The sequence below is a fragment of the Rutilus rutilus genome (genome assembly GCF_951802725.1).
Source record: "Rutilus rutilus genome assembly, chromosome: 2".
NCBI lineage: Eukaryota > Metazoa > Chordata > Actinopteri > Cypriniformes > Leuciscidae > Rutilus > Rutilus rutilus.
Genome location: NC_140210.1, coordinates 15,570,757 through 15,595,822, shown reverse-complemented (window position 1 = coordinate 15,595,822; position 25,066 = coordinate 15,570,757). Strand labels below are relative to the sequence as shown.

The 25,066-nt window shown below is 35.9% G+C and overlaps 2 protein-coding genes across 2 annotated transcripts; one reads left to right on the top strand and one right to left on the bottom strand.

Annotated features, from left to right (window-relative positions):
- Positions 1-4,550: 4,550 nt before the first annotated feature.
- On the bottom strand, positions 4,551-7,567 carry uchl1 (ubiquitin carboxyl-terminal esterase L1 (ubiquitin thiolesterase)). The gene is made up of 9 exons (XM_084402891.1): positions 7,424-7,567; positions 7,299-7,310; positions 6,830-6,958; positions 6,460-6,595; positions 6,053-6,138; positions 5,450-5,497; positions 5,295-5,364; positions 5,120-5,178; positions 4,551-4,980 (listed from the first exon to the last, which is right to left on the bottom strand). The coding sequence occupies exons 1-9, from the start codon at positions 7,454-7,456 to the stop codon at positions 4,897-4,899; spliced, it is 657 nt and encodes a 218-aa protein (XP_084259017.1). The 5' UTR covers positions 7,457-7,567; the 3' UTR covers positions 4,551-4,896.
- A 5,021-nt stretch (positions 7,568-12,588) lies between these two features.
- anxa5b (annexin A5b) lies at positions 12,589-20,475 on the top strand. The gene is made up of 13 exons (XM_084397567.1): positions 12,589-12,710; positions 12,867-12,907; positions 16,054-16,138; positions 16,505-16,599; positions 16,747-16,860; positions 17,008-17,098; positions 17,281-17,360; positions 17,849-17,899; positions 18,300-18,393; positions 18,474-18,569; positions 18,870-18,928; positions 19,306-19,428; positions 19,524-20,475. Exons 2-13 carry the CDS (start codon positions 12,905-12,907, stop codon positions 19,584-19,586), a joined length of 954 nt encoding a protein of 317 aa, XP_084253693.1. The 5' UTR covers positions 12,589-12,710; positions 12,867-12,904; the 3' UTR covers positions 19,587-20,475.
- The last annotated feature ends 4,591 nt before the right edge of the window (positions 20,476-25,066 follow it).

Here is a 25,066-nt window from a genome sequence, read left to right as displayed (position 1 = left end):
ACGAAGAAACACTGAGTTGCTTCATTGAAGCTTATTGTATCATGTGGAGTAGAGCATTATGAGAGAGAGATCGACCAAACTGCATTACCAGCAGCTGATATTCTTCAGGTCAATCCTCTTAATCACAAAATCAGTTTGATTGTCTGAGGAAAGCAATATCTTTATCTCTGTCCTTTTAACAGTTAAGGGGATGTCCCATGACAGTGCTTGTCAATGCATTTGTAAGTTGCTTCCTATTGTTTACAACCTTGTTTCAGTCCCTTTCAATATAAAAATCTTTGCTACTGGCTTACTCATAAAGACAGTCTTTGCTGCAATAATGTTATACATTAGTGTATATTAGCATTAGTTTAATGAAGTAACTTTCACTGAAGTTGAAATCATAATCACTAACGGAATAATGTTTAAACACATATCTCTACATAAGAGCCAGCGGCAAATTCCCGAAGGACTGGCTGAGATAAAACTGTTCTCGGCGGGTACATGAGCGCTGAATGGCCGCTGACAGTCTGGAGCTCAATCTCCGATAACGTCTGAACAAATTGATGTTTGATTATATATGTTGCATTTGAGGTCTAAATACATTCTTGCCTAAAAAAACGACATAGAGGCTGAATTCGAAGGCCGATTGCGTCACCGCAGCGCAACGAAGGCTGTCCCAATTCGAATGCTCCTTCAAATGCAGCCTACATGCGGCCTTTGTTTCCTCTGAAATGAAGGATACAACAGATGGATCCTTCGCTGCCTTGCCTACCCCACAATTCATTGCGCGCCAATGACGGCAGGATTTAGTTTTTTGAAAGAAATTGCCGCATTACATTTTTAAAAATAAGTATTGGGTTTCAACTTATCTAATGTCTAAATATATACCGATACAAATCGAGAAAAAAAAACCTTTAAAGTTGTTCGAATGTCGACTTACTAAGATGCGATTATATATGTAGTTTATACTCTTTATTATCTTTCAAAAAAGTCCAGTACAAATGCTACAGTCTCTCAACAACGGCAGCTGTCACAGTTGATAGGCGACAAAAACAATCCTCCGTCCCATCTAACAACGCTCAGTCCGACCAGGTTCCTCATGTAACTTACTTAAGCTGGACTAAGACGCTGTTTTCTTCTAGATCTGCCGAAACAAACTTTGTTTTCCTCTTATCACTATAAAGCTACTTTGAAACAATCAGTATTATAAAAAAGGCTAAATAAATTTTAGCTAAATAAAGCGAATATTTAATTACTACAATAGTCATTTCTATCTAGAAATGACATCTAAAGTGGAAACCGTTGGTCAAATGATCATTTACACGTCACAAACTGACCACCAACCGCAAATTTCAGGCGCCATCTTTATTATTTTAGCTCGACTTTTACTGAATAGAAAGCACAGGATTGTGGGATATCAAAGGCAGTGAAGGATATGCTACAGAGACATGAAGTGAAGCTAACATTGGATTTGGACGTGCCTTCCTACCTTCCTACCTACCTTCCTACCCTTGTCTGTACATCTAGATGGCTGCGTACTTGTCACTCTGAGCAGCTGTTGACATCAGTAATGACAGGTAAGAGACGTTCGACACTTTACTGTTAGATGTTTTCCTCACTGATGTAGATTGATTATTTCACCTAATCTAGCTTTCTAATAAACCTGTACTTGTATACAATGATCGTTGGTGAAACCCAAAACAAGGGTTGCCTATGCAATGGTTGTTTTATTTTTATTGTATTCAGTTCTGTACAGCACTTCGGTCAGCCTTGGTTGTTTTTAAATGTGCTTTATAAATAAATATTGTATTGTATTGTATTGTTGGTGAATTGCTTATGTTCCTCTATTGCAAGTTGCTTTGGATAAAATCACCTGCTAAATGTATAAATGTACATGTACACTTAGACAAGTTTGCTGTTCTAAAGTCTTTGACACTCTATTCATAACTGGTAGGTATTGGCCCTTGAAATAGGTTGTAGTTCAATATCATGTTAAAAACTGTGTTGAATCCAGAATAAGCAGACCACTCTTTTATCTGGCCTTCTGCAAATCAAGCTCACAGACATTACAGAGATTAAAGAGTTGATTCAAAAAATAAAATCACATCATTTACTCACCCTCATGTCAGTCCAAACCTATATGACTTTATTTCTTCTGATGAACACAAAAGAAGATATTTTAAAGAATGTTTCAACCGTGTGTTCAAATTCTTCTAAACAAAATTAAGACCACAGTGCACATACTATGGACAGGGAAAAAAAACAGTAAGATCTTGGCTTTTGTCTTGATGCATATTGCATACATATTAAAATACAGTCAGACACAAAACAAGGACAACTTGAATAAAATTTATATTTTTATTATTTTCTCACCCATGCAACAACACTGAATGATTATATTTGAGCCTCTGATGCTGTTTTTTCACATTGTGATTGTTTTAGTTTACTTTCAGTTTAATGTTTTATACTTTTAATTTTTCAGTACATTTTGTTTTTATTTTAGTTTTAATAAGGATTTGTTTTGATTATTAATGCACAAGTTCGTTACTGAGCGTCTGCTTTATTAAGCTCTGCTTTATGAAGTTTAGATTACTGAACCTGTTATGAATTGTAATTGTATTTAAATCAGTTTCACTGTTCTACTCAATATATACATGATCATGTAACTAAATTTAGAAACTATTTCAGAAGTTATTTACCACACACACACAAGCATTTAAGCTTACTTAAGTTCATTTTAGAAGGCAACTGAAATTACATTTATTTCAATTTGATTGACTGAACGCTGTTAGAAGTGTGCTGATAATTCTGGTGTTGTTGCCACTGTCACAAGACTGTAATCTTCTGCCAGGAACATCAGGCCAATCTGCTACTGTCCAGGTGGTTTGTCTTCGTCTGGCATCACAGCTGAGATCCACTGGGGTAACCCCATATGGTCCACCGGTTCACTATGGGTAACCCTACCAGTAGTTCTGAAGTACCAGTGGCATAGCTCTCAGCATCATTGATGCACACAAGCCCTTACAGCACGTAAACCTGCAAACCATGTGAGGGACCCTATCCTAACTGTTTAAAAGCAACCGCATATCTTTCAACCACTCAAAATGTCCTGACAACCACTTAGCAATGCATGAAAAACCACAACGAAAAGTCCAGCAACCGCACAGCAAAACACTAACAACTGCTCAGGAAACCTAGGCAAAAGCATGTCAACAGGAACCACCCAAAACATCCTGGCAACCACATAGCAATGCGTTAAAAACAGCTTAAAACAACCCACTGTGGGTGGATCTAACACCACAATCACAAAAAGCATCCTAACAATCTCACTGCAGTGTGCTAAAAATGCACAATGGCTAAGTCAAAAGAAAAGATATCATCGCCCTTCACAAACAAGGAACAGAATACAAAAAGATAGCGAAGGCACTACATGTTCCTAGAGACACCATTGGAAGCATAGTTCACAAGTTCAAAGTTGAAGGAACAGTGGTTAAACTACCTGGACGGGTCAGAAAAAAGAAGCCATCTAACGGCTGGAACCAGATTTCTGAGAAGGCAGGTTTGGTGGCAAGAACTCCAAGATGTACACCACTACTGACCCAAAAGCACAAGAAAAGTGATCAAAATCATGTAAATAACCTACAGAAGTTTTGGGATTCTGTTCTGGGGAGCAATGAAACAAATCTGGATTTTTTTTTAGGCCCTATGGATCAGTGGTATGTCTGGAGAAAGAAGAATGAAGCATATGATGAAAAGAACACTGTCTACAATTAAGTATAGTGGTGATGCTCTGGGTCTGCTTTGCATCCGCTGGCACTGGAACCTGCATGTGGAAGGTAAGATGGATTCATTGAAGTATCAGAAAATCCCAGGAGAAAACATGTTGTGAGTGAGGAAGCATAAGCTTGTGCGCCATTGGAGCTTCCAACAGGACAACGATCCCAAGCATACCTCAAATTCCACCAAGGATAGGTTGCAGAAGTTCTGGAAGATTCTACCGTGGCCATCAGTCACCTGACTTAAATCGAAGACTCATAAAAATAATCTCTGATGGGATTTGAAGGCGGCGGTTGCAGCATGTAACCCCAAGAATGTTACTGAACCAGAAGCCGTTGCTCACGAGAAATGGGTTAAGATTCCTCAGAAACGCTGCCAGAAGCTGGTGTCAGGTTACACATCTCTTTTGCAGCAGATCATAACAGCAAAAGGGAGTTCCTCTAAGTACTAAAAATGCTTGCCATGAAGGGGTTGAATAATTTTGAGACTGCAGAAGTCATTTTCAATTGAATTTGGGGAAACCACTTGAAACATTTGTTGAGCCATTTCAATTATTTTGTTCATTGCAAACAGCTGAAAGTCAATACATTTTGCTAATAAACCTGATTTGCAATGGGGGGATGAATAATTTAAATTACAACTGAAGCCTATATACACACACACCTCAAAAATAAACTACATACACCACTCAATATTCAGCAACTACATATGGTATTGTCTAATTGCAAAGTTAAACTTAGTAATGTCAGAGTTCCAGCATGTAATGACAATACTACACACAGAAGCAGAAAACCCTTCTCTGTCTTCTATTTATTTTGCACATATACCTCCAAGCTTAAGTGAACATCACATTTCTGCTAGATTTTGCCCCTCCAAAAAGTGCCCAAAACATTAGAACTAAAGGTACATCAACAAAAGCTAATTAACACTGATGTTTACAGAGAGCATAGTAGTTGTAGATTGATTCAAGAGACAAAACTAAATTAGAATAAATAGGAAATGACATTAATTCACAGTCAGACAGGCAGTTTGTGTAGCATGTATGAAGGGAGGGTACAGGGTTGGGTTTCTGTGCTCTGTATAGTAAAGTGGTTGAAGGGTTTTGCTCATGGTTCAAGCTTAGTGGTCCGTTTCCTCTCAGGCCTTGCAGAGAGCCACAGCAGAGAAACGCACCTCCCCTTTCTCCCGCTCAGTAAACTCGCGGCACACCCTTGCTGCATCCTAGAGAGATGAAATGGGAAAATTACTCGTTTTAAATGCTCTAAATCTACAGTTTTGACCGTAATTAGTTCATAAGAGAAAATGTGATTACAGTTGTCATCAAGTACAATAGGCCATTCCCAGGAAAATGTGTCCTTACCATGACAAAGCTTTCCGGTTTTGTAGGTCCATGGCTCACAGGTCCATCAATTCTGCCATCTGATGTGAAAAAACACCCACTTTTTCATCTGACATTTTAAAAGGACTTTATACTTAAATGAAAGTTGTTAGCCAATGAAACAGACACAACAACACAATACATGTCATCCACTTACCCAGCTCATAAAGCTGACCATTTACATTGACAAATGTAATGAAATGGAAGTTGACGTCGTCTGCCTCTGGCTGTTATAAGAGATAAGAAAAATATTAAAAAAAGTCATTACTTAGTACTTGTATATGTGCTATATTGTCAGTTGTTTTGTCTTACCCGACACTCTCCTTCGTTAGCAACTGCATCATGAGTTTCCTGGATGTCCTGAATAAAATTGTAACTACATTAACTTCATTTTAAAAACACAAATCAAGCCTGAATGCATTTTAATTAAAGTCAGTATGAAACAGAAGATGCAATAGACTTTTCTTCTCTATTGTGGCGTATATTCGAGTGCAACTCGGTTGTGGTTTGTTATTGCGGTGATCTCATGCGAGTGACAGATTGTCCGACACTCACGCCAGAACACACATTATCAGAGAGAGGAGATGTTGCAAGAGGGAGTGGAAGATATTTTGATTAAAAATTACAAGGGCACATGAATAAATAAATTAAAAAAAAAAAAAAAAAAAAAGTGCACATGTAAATTCTTTATAATAGATACTGCAATATTCCATAAATAAGAATGATCTATTTTGATTCCATAGTGACTAAACAAAGAAAACATGGAATAATACAATAGTACCATCTACTGGTGGTACTGAATACTGCACAAAAATGAAAATGGTCACATGAACTTTGTGATATTTCTGACATTAGTCTTGCTTTTTGGCAAATCACGTTTTGTGTGGCTCAACTTTCAATGAATGCTTACAATACCTTATTTTGTTCAAGTTCTTTGGCTCTTTCTGCAGCAGACATCCCTGAGGTGGCTTTGAGAAACTTCTTCAGTGTAGAGTTATTGTCTAAAGATGGTAGGGAGAAGATACAAAATACAAAAAATGTTAAGTCTTGAATCTGCCTCTCTCCCTAACAACCTAAACTGTGCCATATGACTGATTTATAATATTTGTATAAACGGTTTTAGCTTTAATGATGCATATGAAATTTGTTGCACTTTGGATTAACCTGGTTAAGGATTCTAAACATCTTTGGTTTGATTTATTTAGCCAGTCAAATTTTCAAAAGATAAATTAAATGTAATATTTTTTAAATCAACAAGGCCATCAGCTCTACTCTGCATCAATAAGCATTGTGTATGAGCAGATGTTCATGGCACCACTGACCAAAATCAATACTGTCCTGGTTGTTGGCCACAGCATGTACCAATCCCACAGTTCCACAGGAGTTGACCACAGTTTGTTTCAGAAAATAAACACATTTAGTGTCATCAACAGACTGTTTGGAACGAAAGTCCTCATGCTAAAAGAAAGAAGAGGATGTGGGTTAAACAGTTATAAGTAGATGATTCATTCTGTGAGTTTAAGTGTTAAATTAAACTAAAGTGACAACTTTCATTTCTTTTCTATAATAAAACTATTAAGATTGAGCAACACAAATTGTCTTAAGGATTACACGTGAGAAATGACCACGCCCGCGTTTAATGTAATGCATTGTGTGCGCGCTCATCATGTGCGTGCGTCCGTACGTACGTACCTGTTGCGTTAAAGGGAAGAGCAGCATCATGGCACAGCAGGGTGATGGCACCCCTGACAAAGACTCATCCTCCAGACCCAAAACATCCACAAAACGCCAACTCGAGCCCACACCCAACTTACTCAATACCTAGATACAGAAAAAAGGTTTACAAAAATCACAACGCGAGACCCGTTATTTCCATATAAAATAAAGCGGTCGAAAATATTCCAAGTTTGTAATGGGGTGGGTTTCATTGTCGATTGTTTATAAACGACAAACTGAACTGTGATATCATGCAAAATTAAAAATCATTGCGTAAAGCATGCATATTTAGAAATTCTTCGTGTTATTGTTTTCGTGCATAGGTGATGTGTGTAAGCCCACGCCCTTTCATTTCAGATTCGGGTCCATGACAGTTCAGCCCCAGACGCCACAGACAGTCTCATCATCATCATCATCATCTCATCTTATGACTCAGCAAACGTACCTTATTCAGCATCTGAAACCAATACAAACGCACAAATATGTCGGCCACAATCATACCAGAGAAAGCGAAAGCATGCACGACAAACAGATTGGCTAGCGTGGCTAAATCATGACATAGCGTTAAACCTCCGGGTTTATTTCCATCGGTTTCCACTCCATGATCGCAGACGTTCGTGGGTGTCACTCCTCAAGAGTTCTGAAAGGCGTCGCCCGAGAAAACACAAACCCTGCTGGGGGAGCACGAGGATCATATATGCGACCGGTCATATTCCATTCACACAGACCGGAGGGGTGTCCGCTCAGATACTCGTGCTATTTATGTACTACTGGCACACATATTTACACCGGCAGTGAAACTTTTCTGTATATTTAGTGTGTCTAAAAAAAGGCAACGCCACACGAAAGAGAGAAAAACGGAAAAAGTTGGTTCAGATTCTCCAGCAATAGGTCGGTCCGCCATCGGTCGATTCTGGAAGCTACCAGTGTTTTCCAGCTCTGATGAATCATTTGATTAAAAACCGAAACAATTAAATTTTACTGTAGATTATTTTAAAAAGTGGAAAAATGTATTAAGTGCACTTAATGACTCAAGCTGCGTAAATCAGAACCAAAAGACTATAATTTTAACTCTGCTCTATTCACAACACTCCATTTGACCTGAGTGGATCAGCTGAAATAACAACTGATGACTTGCACTTTCTGGTATGTTTTAAATATGTCAATTTGAAGTGGGTTTATAGGCCTATACTGTCAAGCATGTTTTTGTCTATGAAATTCAGTTTACACACTTAAAGTAGGCCTATGAGTTACATAATTAATAAAGGCTATAGCCCTGTAAACTGGCATCATCATGTTGCCCCTTTTACAGTATTTCATCCAAAAATGTAATTTCTGGCTATTTGCTCACCCTCATATTGTTCCAAACCCATACAATTTTCTTTCTTTAGTGGACAAGAAAAGTTGACTTTTGAAAAAAGAAAAAAAAATCCTACCCTCTCTTGAAAGAGAATGAGGACTGAATGACAAAAAAGACAAAAGAACACCATAAAAGCATAAACTTGATTGAGTTGCACTCACTGATCTATATAGAATGACATTCTATATAGTCATATATGTCATTATATAGATCAGTGGTTGCACTTAAAATTATTTAAGTCCCCAGAGACTAATAATGTAAGCTTTTCTAAAGATACAGAGTTTTGTTTTTTGTTTCTAAAATTCATCAACAGTTTAATGGCAAATTAAAAGTGATAATGCCAATATATGTAATAATGCTTTTGAGGACTTTTTGTAATACAACTAAATTGTTCAACACATTTTCAACGCTGCTGTTTTTAAGTCACTTAGTTATTATATGGTATGGTACAAAATTGTGTTAAAACTCAATGAGGCCTTTGGAAATTCAATAACAAAACTTGACTGAATGCTTGATTTAACTGAATTGTGCTGTTTCAACATACATTTAGCCCATGCATGAGCTAAAGATGAGTAGCAAATATGGCCAAGTCAAAAGAGCTCTCACAAAAGTTAACAAATTGTTTTATTACATTAGAAAGTCTATGGCTACAAGAAGATTTACAAAACACTAAGGGGCGGTTTCCCAGACAGGGTTTAAAATAAGCCAGGAGTAGGCCTTAATCTAGAATAGTTAATCGTGTCTTAAAAAATGGCTTTCTGTAACACAGATTAAGTACAGATTAGTTACACCTGGACTATGGAGTCCTAAACTAAAATAAGATTAATTTAAAACCAACTGTGCTAATCTGAATTAGCATGACATGAGGTTGCCTATAAAACATGGAATGAATCAAGAAAATCTTAAAATTGCATGGAACTGCAAATCCAAGGAAAATAATGCCATCAGAGAAAGACTGCAATCAAAAAAAAAAAAAAAAATTACTAAGCAAGTTAAATAAACTGCACACATCAGCTGTGGAATAAAAGAAAAGCCTGGAAATCTGTTTGTAATTATATATATATATATATATATATATATATATATATATATATATATATATATATATATATATGTAATCAACCATATAGCCTACTAAAAGAAAATAAATGGTTTTCATTTCAAATTAATTATTCAAATAATCCTTCAAATTCAACTAATGCTTCTTGAATATTCCTGTGATTTACATACAAAACTTAATATAACTTTTCTTTGCACACTTGGTGTTCAATGTTGGTAGTCTAGAAGCAACACTTCACCAAAATGGTCACCCCCCAAAAATACAAAAATAACAGAAACTTTTAAATACCAACATAATAGAGCATTAAACATTAACAAGTCTCTCCATTTTCTCATCTTGCTAAAATAAATGCATAAAATATCACTTTCTCCCCCAATTCAGCCCTGTGCAAAGCATGATGGGAAGTGAAAGTCCTGTATGATTGGGTTACTAGATTGAAAAATATTTCAAAATGAAAACATCAAGTGAAGTCAAAGAGTGACCATTTCAAGTCAGTTTAACATGAACCAATCACATTTAAACTAGAAACCCAATATTATGGTGTTAAAACAAAACAAAATGTTTAAATAAAGTGAACAGCGTAAATATATATATAGCCTATGAAGAGTTCAGATGTCTCTGCGCCCAAGTAGCAGTGCTTCACCTGTGCTTCACCCCAATATAGTCCCAAGTCAATATCTGCCTATAGGAAATCGCCTAGTCTTAATCTGCATTGCTATTTGTACTCGTTGTGAATACGCAGGCCACAAGAAGTAATTCATTTTTTTGTTTTTGTTTTGTTTTTATCACTTATACTCATGACATGCTAGCTGGCAACAAAGGATTCCATTCATTATGCTAAGCTAAGCTAGCAGTGGCGCTTCCAAACTAAAACAATGCATGCACTGAGACAAAAATGCGTTTGCCCACCTATCTAAATGTAGGAAAGACGGTGAATAAGCCCTATTTAAAAAAACGGTGGAGTGTTATATATATAATATATGAGCTTGATAAAAATTATCATTCTAGAAGAAAATTTCAGATGGCACTTAGAGGCTTTTGCATCTGAACTCTTCATATATATATATATATATATATATATATATATACAGTATATATATATATATCCAAGTAATACATGTGTCTTTGAAACACAATGCTAATCTGAAGTTAAACCTGCCTCCTGTATTTAATTTAAGCCTAAATTTAAGCCTAGCTTTAGTCTTCCTCCATGGAAATCAGTTTATTAAACTCTGGACTAAACTAAAGCTAGGACTATTTAAAGCCATTACAAAGAAAGCAGATTTCTGTTAGTCTTGTTTAAAGGGCCATTTTAGTCTAGGACTAGGCTTAATCTCTGTCCGGGGAAACCGCCACTAAAAGTAGAGACACAGCTGGCAGCCTTATTCATAAGTTTAAATTTTGTTGTACCAGAAAACCTTTGAGGGTGTTGAAGAAAAAGCACAACATCATTAAGGGGAATAAAATGTTTGACCAGAGCAACTGAGAAAAACCCTTAATTTACTGCTAAGGACTTACAAGAGGACCTGATGAAAGGAGGGTGAAAAACATTTCAATGCAGATTATATAAGAAGAACACTAGACACGCATGGCCTTCATGTTGGTACATCTTGCCAAATAGCACTCTTGACCAAGAAGAACATAAATGGCCGACTTGAATTTGTTAAAATTAATTTAGATAGACCTGTGGAGTTCTGGAAAAATGTTTAATGGAGTGATTTTTGGACCCATGGATCAGCGTTATGTCTGGTGCAAAAAAAGGCAAAGCTCATGAGCAGAAGAACACCTTCTGGTCAAAATTGGAGATGGTCCAGTCTTGTTATGGGGGTACTTTGCTGTTGCAGGAAGTGGAAATCTTGACTGTATGAAGAGCATCATGAATTCTTTAAAGTATCAAGCCATTTTGGAAAAGATGGTGATGCCTTTGGCGCAGAGACTGAAGCTTGATGATGGACTTTCCTGCAGGACAGCTATCCCAAAATATACATCCAAATCTGCTTAAGCCTGGTTCAGGGATCAGTCGTAGAATGTTCTTGAGTGGCCTCTACAGTCTTTATATTTAAATCTCATTGAAAATATTTGGTGGAATTTGAAGAAAGCAGTGGTAACGTGAAAACCAAAGATTATCAGTGATCTGGAAGCTTTTTCAAGTGAGGAATGGGCCAAGATTGCAGTAGAGAGGTGACAGAAGCTTCTAAGCACTTACAGGCAGCATTTATTGGAGGTTATAAAGAATAAATGTTTCTGCACAAAATTGGACTTTTGCGGGTTGAATCATTTTGTGCATGAATGTTTAGAGCCAATTTGATTTGGTGTTTTTCTTTTTTAATCAACTTTACATTTTTAGAATCACTCAAATGTGTATTAATAAACATTCTATAATATTTTACTGATCCATTTGTCAAATTGTTTTCATAAAATCTTGTTCTCTGCAGTAAAATGTCTTGCAGGTCAAGGGGTTTTTGAATCATTTTGATAGCAACTGTTTATTTCAAGCTTTCAGAAGTGATTTATTCACTGAAAATCTTCTGAAATCTGAAAAGTTTTATAGGCTACTTTTATTATGCTTTTTTGTGTCCTTTTTGAAAGCTCCAATCCCCAATTTACTGTAATTGCATGTAATTGTCTATCAAATTATTGATTTGGCACAGTAGGCCTAACCTAAAAAATAAAATAAAAAATCAACAATAATAATAATAAAACCAGAACAATAATGTCATTCAAGCAATAAAATATTTCAGGTGAATATTAACTGTACTGTGATTACAGACAATTTCATCTAAAGTGATGGTAAAAACAGGAGAATTTTTTTTTAACTGCTACATAAAGGCTGTACGTTTTAATTCCTTGCCAAGGCCCTCTAGAACACAATGCAGTTGCATTTATGCTTGGGATTGAAATTTGATCAGCAAGTCTTGCATGCATCCATGTGGAAATCAACAATGAGTTACTTTCCAAATAAATGTTAGATTAGTGTAATGTGACACCCATCTTTGTGTGTTTGATTAGTCTTAATATGTTGCTTGGCAAATAGTTTTTTCTCTGTTTGTCTTATACAATGAGAGCACCTGGACGTTTGTTGACCAACAGGGTGGGGGACCATCATCACGTCAGATTTCACAAACCATATAGCCTCCTGGATGGCAAAAGTTGGTGTTTATAAGTGTTTAATAAATGCTTACATTCTATGTTCTCATGACATGTAATGCCTGCTCCAGAAGTGATTCGTTGCTTTCGTGTGCACAGATGTTGAAATAGCCTATAAGACGAAAGCAAAAACACCACTACCCATAAGTCCCAGCGATTGGCTTTTTTGCCAAGGTGTGGCTCAACACATCGTAGTCAAGTTTAATCCTCCTCCTTCTTCATTTCTCATTCCTGCTGCTGCTTCGGTCTGTACTGCAGTCATCTCATTTTAAACTGAAACTCTTTTCACGGTAAGTGAGTTCACAGGCAGGACCTATACCTGTCTGCAAACATTCCGACATGTTTCTTAACCACTGCTTTTAATTATTTCATAATCACATTATGTATTTGATAATATTCACATGTTAATGTTTGTTACTGAACTATTTTGTCGTTTATTTCTTTAGCTTCGAGCACTTTGAAGTAGGCTACGCAAATCTCAAACATGGTAAGTTATCTGTTTAGGCTATTGTTGTAATAAAAGTCTATAACATTCGTATCACCTTCGCTATTAAGTTTCAACACCTTTATTTCTGAAGATATTCAATATTCTGTTGTATAAACTATAAACTTCCGACAGTTTATGTCGACGCCCATCCATTTAAGTCCATTTACTCGTGTTGTATTACTTACAGAGTAGCCTAAAACGATGCTTCCTCATTATCCAACAATATAGGCGACACATTTTACATTAGTAGCCTAAGTTGTTTTTGTTCTGGAAACCGTATCTAACTATCTACTACAACTTTTTTCTTTCCACAAACAAGTGCTGTTAGAAAGAAACAAAAATGTAAACGAGAGCTACTATGACTCATTCGTGTGGGCTAAACGACCCAATGGGCGTTCCTGTCTGTCTCTCTCTCAGTTTCTCCTCTCTTCTATCCTCTCTCCTCTGTTTCCTAATTCACCCTTGTTCAGCTGAGTTAAAGTAAACTGATAGATTGTTTCCTACGACGTGGAGCGTAATAATAATATTTACTCAGTAATGTAATGTTTAGATACTATGTTATTATCTTGGTTTTTGAACGTCATACTTTACCTTACTTACAATATGAACATTACCAGAATATAATGTTGTCATCACTTACCCTAATGTTATTCCAAACGTGTATGAGTTTCTTTCTTCTGTTGAACACAAATTAAGGTATTTAAAAAAATGTTGGTAACATGACAGTTGACAGCACCTATTGAATTCCATAGTAGGAAAAAAAAATACTATGGAAGTCAGTGAGTGCAGTGAACTGTCTGTTTACCAACATTTAAAAACTATCCCTTTAATATCAGGTGTGCACACACTCACAGTGAGAGCTGCAGTTGCTTTGTAAATTAGTTATTTCCAGCTGTTAAAAGGAGACTAGAAAACACTCGGGCTCTAGATGCTGTTGGTAAATGAATATTGCTTTCATTTCCATATATTTGGATGTCAAATTTGTTCACTCTATTGTATGGAGAGAGGCTGAGTAACATGACACTAATTGACAGCAGTGTACTGAGTACTGGGACAAAAAAAGGCCACAGAACTGAAAAAAGAAGAAACGTTTATGCTTAAGGAATTGGAATAATCCGTTTAACAATTTAAGAGCTATTTACAGCTATATTTTGGTGCAATGCCCATCTTATATTTTGTAAAAGGCTTAATATAAATTAGCATTCACTTCAATGAATGGAAACTACAGGATGGTTTCCACCTGACTTTCAGCTCCATCTATTGAATTGTCACCACAGTCATATGGAATCTCGTTTACAAAAAAACAAACATATTTTGCACATCACTTATGTATTAAATGCAGTACCCATTATGTGAAATTAAAATTGTTTGAAATTTTAAATTAAATAAAGTAAAATTATCTTAAGTTATGTTGTCGTGCTTGTGAAATGTAAAAAACAACAATAAAACAAATCAGACAATTTTTAAATAATAAATTATTTTCAAGTGAAATATCAAAAAGGGAATCTTCAGGGTGAAGGCAGATCGACAAATGTTGTGGTGAATATCTGAGCGTTGACAAAAGTATGGACACAGGTGTGAAATTTGATTTAAAATAAAAAAAAGGTACATTTGATGTCAGGAAAGATTGCTATCCCGTGTCTCAAGAATCTGCAAGTTCTTCCTTAAATGCTTGTTTTGCACAGAATAAATCTGTAACGCATGATGTTGCTATCACACATCGGTAGCTGGCGCTCCACATTCTTAGATAACCACAGAAAGCATTCAAGCCTGCGTTATTCAGCACATTCCTTTATTCCATTAACAATATGGCTCGAGACGAACAATACACATCCTCTCCGAAACAACGAAATGTAATTTCGTTTATCTAATAAAAAAAAAAGCTGTGAGTAGTAATTGGCAACAGCTGTGTGATAGACAGCAGCTGATTTAGACTTGCCAGTTTATACATAATAAGCATGTTCACATTGATTATCGGACAATGTCTGGGAACTTAGCTGCTTTTGGCCTCGTATCATAGCCTTGGCGCATACCGTCTATGGCTGCATCCAAAATTACATGCTTTTGAATAACAAATTACTTTACGACCACTAAAAAGTATGTTTTATATAATATGAATATGAAGTATAGATGTATGTATATCTGGATGTACTACAATCGTCATGTGACCTACCAGTGACAGTTGCGTTGCTTCACTACCATTAACAAATCCACTCGTGTGGCCTCATGGGATAGTAAAGTGTCCATTGTGTCCACTCTTCAGAATCTCACTGGAAGTAGTTAAGTCATACGGGTACTTTTCAACTATTTTTTTTTTTTTTTTTTTATGAATACTGTGAATTTGGACATGCTACTCTTTTCACATACTGATTTTTCCTATATATTAGGGAAGTATGAGATTTCAGGATGCAGCCTATGTCTTGTAGGATTAAATGGGAGTAAACCAATAACTACATAGAAGAAAAGCCATAATAAATGGATTTGCAGTATGTTCTGAGCTTCCAATGATACAGTGAGGTTTAGAAAAAGGCTTTAGAGTGTAATTGTGTGCCTTGTTTTGTCAGTAGTGTGGTTGTCACCCTGGGGGCTTAACTGAGATATGAACAAACCAGTGTGCCACGGTTGGAGTGTTGTCTTCTTTCAAGTTTATTATGTAAATGATTTAAAAAGTATGTGATTTACCCAAAAGATCATGTGATCAGCAAGATCTTTGGTTACATCAGCTGATGTTTGAAGGCCGTTTCTGGGATCTTGCATAACTTCCTCAATTTGAGTGGGCAATAACATCTGTCTTAGGTCACAAACATAATACAGATCTTAACTTTACTTTTTGAATGTATAAAACAATGTCAAATTAATTTATAGACTGTGGTATTGTATGAATCATTTGTATGTCCACATCCAGTATTCTGGTGTCATTCCCTTGCCTCCCCCCACACATAGCCTACTTTTTGTGGTAGACGCTCAAAGTTTCCATGTGGAAAACCACTGCATGTAAAAGTTAAATGCACAGACAGACCTTCGTCTGCAGAGGAAATAAGGGTGTGGTCATGATTCATAGATTACTGAAGTTCCTGAAGTGAAATAAATACATACTACAGAAAAGAGAACATGCAACTAAAATGTTGTGTTTCTAATTGTTTTAGGCTGGCAGAGGAACAGTGAAGCCCCACAGTGGATTCAATGCCAATAACGATGCTGAGGTTCTCTACAAGGCCATGAAAGGAATTGGTGAGTTTGACTAACATATTAAATGCCAATTTGACACATTAAAGATCAGTACACCTTCAAATGAATGACTATAATGGAATAACATAGTATTAGAACCAGTATAACTGCAAATTAGAATCTGTAATGCCGTAAAAGAGGAGAGATTTTACACATTTAGTGTCATTTATTATTATTTGGCTAATCAAGGCTGCATTTGTATTTAGACATTAATTAATAAGTTTTGCTTGCTTAATCAGTTTATTTGTTTCTCATAAATGAATACTAAGAGAATGTTACATCTGGGTTTAAGAGATGGGTATCAGTCTTCTCATTATGTCGAAGAATAAAGTAATGGTAATCAACGTTATTATTATTATTTTTACTCAGGCACCGACGAGGATGCTATTCTCAAGCTGGTGACAGCACGCAGTAATGCACAGCGCCAAGAAATCAAAGCTGCATTCAAAACTCTGCATGGAAAGGTACAGTATCAGCATTAGCATAAATTATGTTTTAAAATTAAAATAGCACTGGGCATCTTAGTGTTTTATTTGAATAGATGCTGGTTTTATATATATATTTAAATCTTTTTATATCTTTATATCTTTTTTTTGTCCATCTCTGTTCAGGATTTGGTGGATAATTTGAAGTCCGAGCTCACTGGGAAGTTTGAGTCTCTGATAGTAGCTCTGATGACTCCTCCCATCATGTTTGATGTCACATCTCTGCGGAATGCTATTAAGGTACATATCAATAATTATTGGGAGGTCAATCATTTTAAGAATTCTAATATTCATGATTGTTGACATTAACACTTGCAAAATACACTGTCATACAATTTCATTATATTTTATAGAGAGATGTATATCTGTACCTTGCATTTGTTTTAGGGAGCAGGCACAGATGAGAAAGTGTTGATTGAGATCTTGGCATCTAGATCAGCCAATGAAATCAACGAGATCAAAAGTTTATACAAGCAAGGTAACTGTGTTTGTGTGGGTTATGTATTCTACGTCTTTGACTTACGTCTTAGTTATTTATACTTTTATTATACATATTATTATTAATTGCCATTATTATTTATTATTAATTGCCAGTTGTGCAATATGTGCTGCTGAATGCCACTGTCTTTAGTCTTGATGATGTCTATATGTGCATTATAGAGCATAAAGTTGAACTGGAGAAAGATGTGACTGGTGACACTGCAGGTCATTTCGAGAGGATGCTGGTTGTTTTGCTACAAGTACGCAGTCTATTAAAAATCTTTTTAAAAATGAAAATACAAGATGTCAATTAACAATAATTTATCTGTATATGAAAATAATTATTATAAAGTAAGACTGGAAATTCAACCCACTGTAAAAAGCCATAGGCTTAAAGGGATAGTTCACTCAAAAATGAAAATTGTCATCATTTACTCACCCTCAAGTTGTTTCAAATCTGTATGAATTTCTTTCTTCTGCTGGACACAAAAAAAAAGACAGTTTGAAGAATGTTGGTAACCAAACGGTTGATGGACCCCATTGACTTCCATGGTGAAAAAATACAATTCTTCACACTATAATCTTTTGTGTTCAGCAAAAGAAAGAAATTCATACAGGTTTTGAACAAATTAAAGGTGAGTAAATGATGACAGACTTTTTCATTTTTGGGTGAATTATCCCTTTAAATGTGGTTGTTTTGTCTTAGTATTACAATTAATTTATTTGCTATTAAATGATTTATCCATAGGCCAGCAGACAGCAGGGTATACAAGAGAACCTCATCCAAAGTGATGCTCAGGTAAGTTTGTTTATGTAAGTTTTGTTGCTATTAAGTGTAGTGCAACTGAGTGTGTTTGCACGACAATGATGTACCAAAAAACGGAAAAGATTTTCCTTTGCTTTTTTTGCGTACAGACAACAACATTGTAAAAACGATCCCCGTTCAGGCCGCCAAAACACTGTTGTCGTGTTAATGAACTGCCAAAACGCATAAGAGGTTTTTCCCGTTTTTAGTCGAAAAAAGTGTCATGTAAACAACACCTAAATATTTACCAAAATTGTCTTTCTCTAATAAAAGTTTGGATGTTTACTAAGCATCTTTTGATTTGATGTAAAATGAGGTGAAATGCTGCCATCTAATGCTCGTAGTGTGTATTATCAGTTTGTCAGTGTGAAGTTTAAAAACTGTTTGTGTGTAGGCTCTGTTTGCCGCAGGAGAAAAGAAGTGTGGAACTGATGAAGGCCAGTTCGTCACTATCCTGGGAAACCGTAGTAGTGCTCACCTTAGGAAAGGTCAGTTCAACACATGCACAGAGTTAATGAAATCGTTATGTTTGTTTTTGTATATTCATTAGTTTTCTGTCAATCTGCAGTGTTCGAGGAGTATAGAAAGCTCTCAGGGTATGAGATAGAGGAGAGCATCCAGAGAGAGACCTCAGGAACTCTCCAAGAAGTACTCCTGGCTGTTGGTAAGACACACACACACACACACACACACACACACAGACAGAGATATGGATCTCAATTAAAGTTCCTATTAGAAAGTGCAAAGTAACATTTTCCTTATTTTATATTATTTTACTATAGAGGGGAAGTTAAAAAGTCTGGGGAGGGGCCATACCTTACAGTTTGTCTATAAAATCATATATCAGGGGACAGAATAGTTCCTATAACTTAAGAATCACCCATATACAGCACTCAGAATCATGGGGGTTTTTCTCTCTGTGTGGCTGTTTTGTCTCTTAACACTCTCTTCTGTGTCTCATCAGTGAAGTGTGCCCGCAGCTTACCGGGGTATTTTGCGGAGAGCCTTTACAAAGCCATGAAGGTATGTTTCAATATTTGTGAATAATAAGAATGATTCTGTTCTGCAACACAACTTGTCTCTGGGTTGATATTTATCTCTTTGATTAGAACATAAAAAAAGAAAAGAAAAAGAAAAGTTGTGTGTTTGTGTTTTTATTTTTATTTTTGTATAATTTTTTTTTTATTGCAGGTTTAGTTTTAATTATTTTAGTACATCAGGTTAAACTAAATGAAAAATGTAGTGTTGACGACAAGCTGAAAAGAAATGTTTAATTTTTTTAATATTATATTATATTGTTTTGCTTTTTTTTTTATTTTTAAGGTAACAAAATGATTTTACTTACTATATTAACCTTCAAAGAACGTACCTGTTGCTGTAATTCTCGTTTCATCCTGTAGGGGGCAGGCACCGATGACCAGACATTGATCAGGATCATGGTTTGCCGCAGTGAGGTGGACATGCTGGACATACGTGTTGAATTCCACAAGAAGTTTGCAACCTCCCTGCACAAAATGATTAATGTATGCTCATGCATGCAGGCGTACACCTTCTAACATTTTCTTGTTCACCCAGATCAGTGAAATGTAAACTTTCACATCTTTTTCTGTTACTGCAGGGTGATACCGCAGGTGACTGCCGTAAAGCCCTTCTGCTGCTGTGTGGCGGTGATGATGCATAAGCCCGGCCGCCCTCTCTGCCTGGGTCAGATCCCATGACTCCCATCTCAGGGGCAGCTCTGTGGGACGAGGGCTCAGTCAGTCCCCTTCTGAACCCAATTCAGGACCAATTACAAAAGCATGACATTCCAAAATCAATAGAAGGATCTCTTGTCCAACTGTGAAGATGCTCTGCATAGCACAGAATTACCTAATTCAAATGAGCGGATTTTGGCATTCATATTTCTTGAAATGTGTAAAAGATTTATAGTAAGAAATAATTTTAGTAGAAGCTAAAAAAAAATCTTTACCATAATCAAAGAAAAATGTATAAACTTTTCTCTGATTGATTTGGCCTTAAAAACTTGAAATCTGTTACAGAAAAAGAAAGTCCTACTACTTTCTTTTGAAAGATGAAGATGCAAGCCTTTTAAAGTTTATTATGAAAATGTCTATTAACCCAGCACTATTATAAAGAAGACCAAATATTCAGGTGTACTCAATGAAGCAATATTTTCTATGTATTCAACCATTTTTCACTTATTTATTGTTTGTATGCTCACTAACTACCTTGACATGTCAGTTTATAGTAATAGAGTAACCATTAGTCTCATAATTGCCATTATTAGCAAGTTTAAGCTTTTTTGTCTATGTTTTAAACTAGATTTGTGGTAGTGAGAGGAGAGGTTAACTGAGATGTTTATTTCATAAATGTAACACTTTTAGATTAAGCATACTGACCGTGATTAGCACAGTGATGTAGAATTACCCTCAGCAAATGAAGATTAGCAAAAAGTTTGTCCTCTTTAAAGTTAACGATCATTAAAAGCTGAAGAAAATGGTGCTACTACTAAAATGTTTTAATATTCATTGCCATAATGTAACTCATGAAATAAAAGCAAACAGACAATCTCCTGTGTGACTGACCTGAGCTGTTTTGTCTATAGTCAGAATCTGCATGATATGACCTACTGAAAAAATATTACCTACTTTTTTTTTTTTTATGCATTAAACTCTCCGAAAAAAGGTACAAAAGTTGTTGCCGGGGCAGTGCATTTTCACTTTTGAACATTATTTGTCCCTAAAGGGTCAATAATAGTAGGCCTATACCATAAAGGTACACATTAGTACCTAAAGTGTACATTATTAGTACCTAAAAGGTACATTTTAGTAATATTTGAAAGGGGCACCACCCCTGTGACTGCTCTTTAAACCTTTTTTTTTTTTTTTTTTTTTTTGAGAGTGTATAATTCTGGTACAACAATCCTTTTTGAACTAGAAAGAATATCTGAGTATATTAAACAATATCTTAAGTTAAGATTAAAACGTGCTGTTCAGGTGCACAAAATAGAGATTTAAAATTGATGTTAAATTCAAATAGGCTAAAACTTTATTATTTGATGCTGTAGGCTGCGTTGTAGCAGTGATAATTGAACGTTTGTTAAAGCATGAAAAAAAAAACTGATTTCATTTCTTATACCATGAATTAGTGTGCTTCAGTATTGTCCACAAGGAGGCGATATAGTCAAAAAATGAGCTGACAGAATGCAGCTTACTGAGTGAAATAATTAAGGAATTAGATGATTAATGCTTAACAGTTTGCCGCTACATACATGTAGTTATTTAAATTAACTGGTTTTATGATTACTGTTTTTCTCGTTAGAAAACAAAATATGCTCTAATAATGATTTTGTTGTTGCGCAAGTTTATACTAGTGAAGTAATCATATAATGCCATATCTTTACCCCCTGGCTAGGTAGATACATTTCCATTAAAATTGACATTTGGCTTGTAATTCTTCTCAGCATATTGGGGAACGTCCTGCAAGTGCAGACAAGCTTTATTCACACCTGTCTTCAAAGAAACTGGGGTGATACACGTAATTATTTAGTTCTTCTGGTTATATGTTTGCTTCAGAGTTTGTCCACAGAATAAGTTTCATGGTTTTGATCCTCTTTATGTGTCAGACAATATTAGAGAGGAGCCAATGTGACTTCAGAGCAGGATATCGGCCAATAGGACTGTCTGAATTCAGGGGTGGGACTGTCAGGCCACCTCAAGCAACACAAAGGAACAATGAATATTAAACCAAGCCCACCAAACAATATGTGTATGAGTGAGTGAATGAAAGAGAGAAGTCGCATGATAAGATTAAGATTAAGATTAAGCCTGAAAATATGAAAAATCTATTACAGACACAGAAAGTCCTACTCATTTCTTTTTAAAGGTGAAAGTGCAATCCTTATAAAGTTTATCATAAAAATATCTAACCCAGCACTGTTATAAAGAAGCCCAAAGATTCAGGTTTAAGCAATATTTCATATATTCAATAATTGTACAAAAAAACATTTCAGTTTACACTTTCTGAAAAAAAAAAAGGTTCTAGAACCTTAAAGGCTTCTTTCGGGATGTACCTTTTAGGGGTTCTCATCATTTTATGGATTTAGTTTTAATTTATAAATTGTATTTTAATTACGTATCATGAATTAAGTGGCACGTAAACATACTTTATTACTGGAAATTTTTTTGTAAATGACCCATTAATCATGAAAGTATATGACATTTAAGACATTTCTTCTTATATAAAACCTTTTTGCCATATAGGGTTCTTTAAAATTCAATTGTCAAGAACCCATAAGGCTCTATGTAGAATTTTTTTTTAATAAGAGTGTACAGCAATAGTAACCAGTCTCATAAAACATTTAGCCTTTATATTTGTGGAAACCTTAGTTGTGCCTGCATGCGTGTGTTTGTTTGCACAAGGATAAACCCCTCCCTTTACGGAAATTGTACGACTTTGATCTCTCAGCTCTTCCGGAGCCCAGGTGCAACAGTAGTCATGTTAGAACATGATCTTTGAATGGAAGAGATATTCTACCAGTGAACACACACACACACACACACACCTATTTGCAAAAAAATGTGTGTGCAAAGAGTCTTTTCCATTCCAGTGAATGCCTGGGTCTGTTTGAGCTGCAACTTGAATAGACTTGAACGTTCCCTTCACACACACGCACAGTCGCACACACACACCTACTGAACTGCATTTGATACTGTGAGAGGTGCACTGTGTTCCTGTCTGACTGTTTGTTCATTTGGTTTGAAGAGATTATAGATTTTATCCAAATGTTATAAGAGTCTATACCTGTATTATGTACAGCTTTAAGATTCACCTGAATATTTAATTCATGGCCTCCGACTTCTTGCAATGTAAAACTTCTTCCTTGTCCTTCCTTATAAATGGCAAACCCATTTTATTATTATTATATATAATATTATTATTATTGAAACAAATAAAATGTAACTCCAACGTCTGTATTTGAAAAATTAAAACAATTGATAATGTTCCGTAATAGTTTCAGTTTGATTAATTGTTTTTCAAAAATTCTTAAAAGTTTAAAACATTAACCACCAGATTTAATGGTTTAACTACCTAAATTCAGAATAAAATGCTGAAATAAATGCACCCTTGATGAGAGACTTTTTTCAAAAATATTGAAATCTTATCGCCCCATGAACTTTTGAACTATGAACTGTCACTGGCAGACGGATAATTCCAAAACCTCTGGTCTTGACTGTATGATGACATTGATGTAATCTTTGACCAATTAACCGTGTAAACATTACGTATGTGTGTGTTGGAGTGGAATGTGGTCTGATCACACAAACTGTAAAGTCTGCACGGTATAAATATTGTTTTGGGTGTGTGTGTGTGTGTGAAAAAGATATAGAGGAAGACGACAATAACTCTTATCAGATTTTAGGTATTTCTTATTGGTTGTGGACATGATATGATCCATAATATCAGCCAATCAAAAACATGCTCACGTGTTCTTGTGTTAAGCTATGTGTGGGCCAGTAGTCACAAAATGTTTGTTCTTGGGTCATTCTAATAAATGTATTCATATTAGACTTTTGTTAAATTTATATTAATGTAGCCTACATTTATTAAGTATAAAGCCTGGGTTACTTTACTGCCTAAGTTTGAGCCCTCTATCTTGGACAGACTGTTTATCTTTATCTGTTTACCAAATATTATACATTTGTAGATCAAATGTTCTTTCTAAACTAAATATAAAAAATTCTAAATATGCCCAAATCAAGTCCTGACCCACATTTTATCATTTATCATTTTGTCTGGTCCTCTCTAGTCCTTCATTGCCGTCGCTCCTCCTTTTATGCCTCCAAAGAAGCTCCTCCGTGAGAGATACGAGATCAGTGCAGCGCGCAGGTGGCGCTCCTTATCAATCGTTCTCACATCTATCGGCCTCGCCCTGCTTGCCACACGACATTACTGTAAGATACTATTTTATTAGCCTGGGTGCCAGCCCGAACCCCGCCCACAATATTTTTTGGTCGGGAAGTTCGGTCTGGACTCGCTCCGTTGAGGAGCTATTATGCCCGAACAAAAATTGTTCGGACCAATCAAATTGTCAGGGCGGGCTTTATACGATGATGGACAGATGAGCAATGCAACGTAATCGTCCACGTCACCAAAGCGCTTGATTTGAATTAGTTTACAACAAAGACGACTGCTGCTGGAGAATTGAGATTTCACGAGTTCACATTTACAAATAAGTCAGATAGAATAAATGCGTTTATAAGATTTCACACAAATAAGTCGATAGAATAAATGCGTATATGACGTGCTGTCCGAGGAGAGGGCTGTGGGCTCGGTAGCCATGCTCCCCCGTATTCCTGGTTGTGAGAGAACAAGACAAGAGTGAGGATTCGGGGTGGTGGAGGGATGCTGAAAAACTGTCAAGGAGTGTTAGGTAAGTTTACAGAGTGAATATGCTTCCTCATGCTGATAGATAGGGTAACGTTAGACATGGTATTGTTTGATGACAAGTTTATATTGGATTGATTATTTGTACGTGCTCCTCCCGAACTTTGTTTATGAAACATCATGTGTAGATTCCGCCATCGCGTCTGTTATATCGACAGCGCATTCATTTTAAAAGAGGAACAGAGAGCCGCGACATTTTGTTGGTTGAAAATATGAATGAAGAACATGCGTCATTTACTCCGTTGCTCTGATTGGTTGTAGGTCTATCCAATTGAGTGCAGAGTTTTTTTTTTTCCTGGTTTGGTTGAGACACGCCCCATAATCAAATCTCTATGGAAAAGTATCAGACTCACATTCTGACTAGAATTGAGTATGACGACGTCAGGCTACTATTTTATATCATTTTATATAAAAGTCAAGTCATAATATAAAAGTCCTTTAATATAAGTCAATAGGAAGTAAATGTGTACAAGATGATGTGCTTTCCACAGATCCTCTTTCAATCCAGTGTTGTAAACCTGTGCTGCCTTACACTTTGTCTACACTTTGTTTACTCTTACACTTGTTCACACATGCACCACGGCACACATGCTTGACCACCCGGATTTGAGGATTTATGTTCAGTTTTTGTGTGTGTCTGTCTGAGTAGCCATGGGAAAATATAATAAAAGAAAAAGTGTTGCTGATAGAGGAAATGTCATGGACGATCATGTG

Coding starts and splice junctions, on each gene's coding strand:
- uchl1 (XM_084402891.1), bottom strand. CDS start 7,456: ATGGAGTGGAAACCGATGGAAATAAACCCGGAG. Junction 6,596..6,829: donor TCTTCCCTTTAACGCAACAG/GTACGTACGTAC, acceptor TCTTTCTTTTAG/CATGAGGACTTTCGTTCCAA. Junction 5,179..5,294: donor TGGTCAGCTTTATGAGCTGG/GTAAGTGGATGA, acceptor TTTTCACATCAG/ATGGCAGAATTGATGGACCT.
- anxa5b (XM_084397567.1), top strand. Junction 16,600..16,746: donor TCAAAACTCTGCATGGAAAG/GTACAGTATCAG, acceptor ATCTCTGTTCAG/GATTTGGTGGATAATTTGAA. Junction 16,861..17,007: donor CTCTGCGGAATGCTATTAAG/GTACATATCAAT, acceptor CATTTGTTTTAG/GGAGCAGGCACAGATGAGAA.